Raw genomic sequence first — 4,809 nt, 5'->3', positions numbered from 1 at the left:
TCTTGGAAGTGCCCACCAGGGCCCTGGGACTAGTCCCAGCATGTGAGCCTGGGTAGGTTAGTTTTACTTTGCAGTTTATGCCTGCCATGTCTTAAACTCTGGACTAGGCACTGACGTGGAAAGGGGTGTTGGACCCAAGCAGAATGGAGGGAAATAAAGGAAGGAGGCAGGCTCGGAATACCTTGGCCTCACCCACTCCCACGGTCTGTCCAGTAGTGACTAGTGAAGCCGCACCATGGGCAAAGAGAAGACCCATGTCAATATTGTAGTCATCGGCCACGTGGACTCTGGCAAGTCCACCACTACCGGGCACCTCATCTACAAGTGTGGGGGTATCGATAAGAGAACCATCGAGAAGTTCGAGAAGGAGGCAGCTGAGGTAAGGTGCCTATTGTGTGTAGGAGTGGCTGTCCCCCTTCGCGGCGGGGGTGGGGGCCTCTAGGTTGCAGAGTGCAGAAAGCAGGGTGCACTCTGCGGTCTAAGGTGCCCTGAAGTTGGCTGTAATAAGCCGTTCTGCTCACCATCAATGCACTATCCTCCCCTCCCCTTCCCCAGATGGGCAAGGGCTCCTTCAAATATGCTTGGGTGCTGGACAAGCTGAAGGCGGAGAGAGAGCGTGGCATCACCATCGACATCTCCCTGTGGAAGTTTGAGACTAACAAGTTCTACATCACCATCATCGATGCCCCAGGCCACAGGGACTTCATCAAGAACATGATAACTGGCACATCCCAGGTAAAGTAGTACGCCCTCAGGCGCCTCCTTGGGCTCCTGGAAGGAGGAACTAAAAGCTCATTTGTGGGAGTAGATGAGTTTCACTGGGAGGCAGGACCTGGGGTGGTGCAGGAAAGTCCATGAATCCCTGTGGGGCCTTTTTTTGTAAGTTTCTGGGGGCACGCCCCTCAGCTTTACAAAGGGATCTGGGCCTGCCGAGCGCCAGCAGGCTTCCCGGCCCTGTTTGAGGCCCCCTGCCCCAGCCCCTTGTCCCGCCTGCAGGCCGACTGCGCCGTGCTCATCGTGGCGGGCGGCGTGGGCGAGTTTGAAGCTGGCATCTCCAAAAACGGGCAGACCCGCGAGCACGCGCTGCTGGCCTACACGCTGGGCGTGAAGCAGCTCATCGTGGCAGTCAACAAGATGGACTCCACCGAGCCCGCCTACAGCGCCACACGCTTCCAGGAGATCACCAAGGAAGTGAGCGCCTACATCAAGAAGATCGGCTACAACCCGGCCACCGTGGCCTTCGTGCCCATCTCCGGCTGGCACGGCGACAACATGCTGGAGCCCAGCGGCAACGTGAGTGCGGGGTTGGGGGGGTGAGGGTGGGGGGCGGAGCAAGGTGCAGTCAGTCCTGGAGGGGGCGCTCCGGGACCTGTGCCCCAGACTCACGTGCGCTCTACCTCTCGGCAGATGCCCTGGTTCAAGGGCTGGAAGGTGGAACGGAAGGAAGGAAATGCCACCGGGGTGACTCTGCTGGAAGCTCTGGATGCCATCCTCCCGCCCACTCGCCCAGTCAACAAGCCCCTGAGGCTCCCTCTGCAGGACGTGTACAAGATTGGAGGTGAAGGGGCTGGGTGGGGCGGAGAGGAGACCTTTCACTCTGCAATTCGGAAGTTAGGAATGAGCTCTGGTGTCTGACTGCCAGGGTTCAAATCCTGACTTAATCCACAGCTTCTGAGCTAGGACAACATGCAAAGGCACCCAGCCTTTCCAGCTAATGCCATAGGTAGTTTAAATAGCTCATGATCCGTGCAGTGTGTCATTCTAGTTCCACAGGTGGCCCTTTGTCCTCGAATGCAGAACCAAGCGGCCCCCCAAGAAGCCTGTTCAAGGCAGGGAGAGGTGTGTGGGACAGCTCTGATTTCCCTTCCCTTGGATAGGCATTGGCACTGTGCCTGTGGGCCGTGTAGAGACCGGCTTCCTGAAACCTGGGATGGTGGTCACCTTTGCCCCCACAAACCTCACCACAGAGGTCAAGTCTGTGGAGATGCATCATGAGGCCCTGTCTGAGGCCCTGCCCGGTGACAACGTGGGCTTCAACGTGAAGAATGTGTCCGTAAAGGACATACGCCGTGGATATGTGGCTGGAGACAGCAAAAATGACCCCCCCATGGAGGCTGCCAGCTTTGTGGCACAGGTGAGTGCCCAGGATGCCAAGAACCTTAAGGGCACTGGCATTGGTGGGAATACTTCTTACCTTATGGATCAGCTCTGGTTTCTTAGGCCCCAGGTTCATGAAGATGTGGCCCCAGATCACGTGCCATGTTTCTTACAAATTCTGTCCTACTCTCGGGCCAGGTGATTATCTTGAATCACCCCGGGCAGATCCATGCTGGCTATACCCCAGTGCTGGACTGCCATACAGTTCACGTCTCCTGCAAGTTTGCCGAACTGAAGGAAAAGATTGACCGGCGCTCAGGCAAGAAGCTCGAGGACAACCCCAAGGCCCTGAAGTCAGGTGACGCAGCCATTGTTCAGATGGTCCCCAGCAAGGCTATGTGCGTGGAGACCTTCTCAGAGTACCCACCTCTAGGTGAGCCAGGGATTGCTACGGAGTCTTAGGAAGAAAGCTTTTATCTCCTGTGGGCAGGGTACAGACTAAAGAGCATTTCCTTACATATCACTTTCCAGAAACCTCATTCTTCATCCCTCTTCCAGGCCGTTTTGCCGTGCGGGACATGAGACAAACAGTGGCTGTGGGCGTTATTAAGGCTGTGGATAAGAAGTCATCTGCTGGCAAGGTCACCAAGTCAGCGGCAAAGGCCAGCAAGAAGTGAGGCATGCGGTTTCCTCAGCAATCTTCCACTATAAAAGCTACTGAAAATTCTATGTATTTACCGAATGAGATTAATAAAACTGAAGTAGCTGTCCTGGCTCCTGGTTTCTTCTGAGGAGGTAAACAAGGAAGCTCTAGGTACACGAATGAACTATAGTTTAAAGCCCATTGACTTCCAGGACACCTGAGAGGCTCAGTCGGTTAAGCGTTTGACTGTTTCAGCTCACAGTTCGTGAGATCGGAGCCCCGTGTTGGGCTCGCTGACAAGCGCGAATTCTCAGCTGCTTGGGATCCTCTCTCCCTCTCTGCCCCTCCTCAACTTGTTCTCTCTCTCTCTCTCTCTCTCAAACAGTAAAAAAAGATAGTGCCCACTGGCTTCAAAGCACTTACGCCCTGGGTTGTGAAGACGATTCAGGGTCCTGTCCCTCATTCTCAGGCAGGGCTCCATCCTGTCCTTTCTCATTTCCCTCAAACTTAATCGCTTCTGACCTGTTCTCCCTGTGGGGAAGTTGAATTGTTCTGGGATGTGAAAAGTACACTTAACAATGGCGTAGGACAGGATCCCAGTGCCAGTGGGTCAGTCCAGCACTGCTGTGTGGTTCCTGGTACTAGTGGCTTTATTACCCAGAACCCTGATAGAAGAGTAAACATCAAGATCACTCAGCCAAGAATGGGGTGGGAACCCCCAAGCCACTCCTTTGGAAGCTTGGGCTCAAGCTGCTGCCCAACATGTTAGTCTGGGTCAGGTCAATATTAATATGCCTAGAGGGCAAGGCGTGAAGGGATATAGTTTTGTGGTCTTTGCTTCCTAACTTCATGAACGCAACAGGATAACATCTCATGGACCTTAAGCTAAATTATGTGTTCTTTTCAACATTTGCTGGGAGTCAGGTCCCCAAGGTCTGCCAGTGGTAAACGTTCTTTATCCATTTATTAAATACTGGCCTTTCCCGTATGTGAGATGCTGCTCTCACCCCATGGACTTGACCTAGTTAGAGGCAGAGGCAACTATCAAATGGTGAATGGTAGAGCTGGGGAGTAGACCACGAAAGACACACAGTAAAGGCTATATTCCAACAATGCAAACAAGGTGGTGACTTGGACCAGGCTGGTAATCATGGGGTTAAGTGGTAAGTTCTGGAAGTATTTTGTAAAGGTTCTAAAAGTACTTACAAGCTGATGCATTTCTAAAAATTGAGTGGACGGTATGCAGAAGGGAAGTCAGTTGACATCTGGGTTTTTGGCCTGAGGGATTAGAATGGTAGAGCTTCTATGAGAATAGAGGTGGATTGCCAGCTAAGATGCTGGTGTGAAGAGAAGGGAGAGGCTAAGATGGTCAGGGGGGGAGTCCTCCAGACATGGAAGTACAATTCCTTGCCCATAAGCATCCACTTGGAGGTTCCAGGATAGGCATGTGGACCCTGCCTGCTAGAAGGAAATAATCAACTGTGTGATTGCAATCAATCCTTTATCAGAAAAACCATTAGTCTTACAAACGTGGAGAGTGCTCGTAAAACGTGTCAGGGCCTGGAAGGACTGTAGAGTCCTTTTTTTTTTTTTAACAGCTTAAATTACAGTATAGTTAACATACAATGTTATATTTCAGGTGTACAATGTCATGATTCAACAATTCTATACATTACTCGATGGTACTCAGTACTCAGTAAGGGTGTTCTTAATCCCCTTCACCTGTTTCACCCATCTACCCACCTACCTCCCCTCTGGTAGCCATTGGTTTGTTCTCTATAGTTTACAGGCTGTTTCTTGGTTTTTCCCTTTTCTTGGTTCATTTTGTTTCTTAAACTTCATATATGAGTGAGATTTAATACCTTCTCTGATTGACTTTCTTCACGTAGCATTAAACTCTAGATCCATCCATGTTGTTGCAAGTGGCAAGATTTCATTTTTTTTTTTAATGACTGAGTAGTATTCTATTGCATATAAATACCACATCTTTATCTATTTATCTATCAATGGACAGTTGGGCTGCTTTCATAACTTGGCTATTGTAAATGATGCTGCTATAAACAGGGGTA

General features: G+C 51.1%; 1 protein-coding gene across 1 annotated transcript; it reads left to right on the top strand.

The window, feature by feature from the left end:
• Positions 1 to 235: 235 nt before the first annotated feature.
• Positions 236 to 2,857, top strand: LOC106984439 (elongation factor 1-alpha, oocyte form-like). The gene is made up of 7 exons (XM_027039661.2): positions 236 to 379; positions 556 to 735; positions 997 to 1,293; positions 1,408 to 1,558; positions 1,878 to 2,134; positions 2,296 to 2,530; positions 2,656 to 2,857. Exons 1-7 carry the CDS (start codon positions 236 to 238, stop codon positions 2,772 to 2,774), a joined length of 1,383 nt encoding a protein of 460 aa, XP_026895462.1. The 3' UTR covers positions 2,775 to 2,857.
• Positions 2,858 to 4,809: the final 1,952 nt, after the last annotated feature.

Source organism: Acinonyx jubatus, chromosome D1, assembly GCF_027475565.1.
Source record: "Acinonyx jubatus isolate Ajub_Pintada_27869175 chromosome D1, VMU_Ajub_asm_v1.0, whole genome shotgun sequence".
Taxonomy (NCBI): Eukaryota; Metazoa; Chordata; class Mammalia; order Carnivora; family Felidae; genus Acinonyx; species Acinonyx jubatus.
This window is presented reverse-complemented; position numbering and strand designations above follow the sequence as displayed.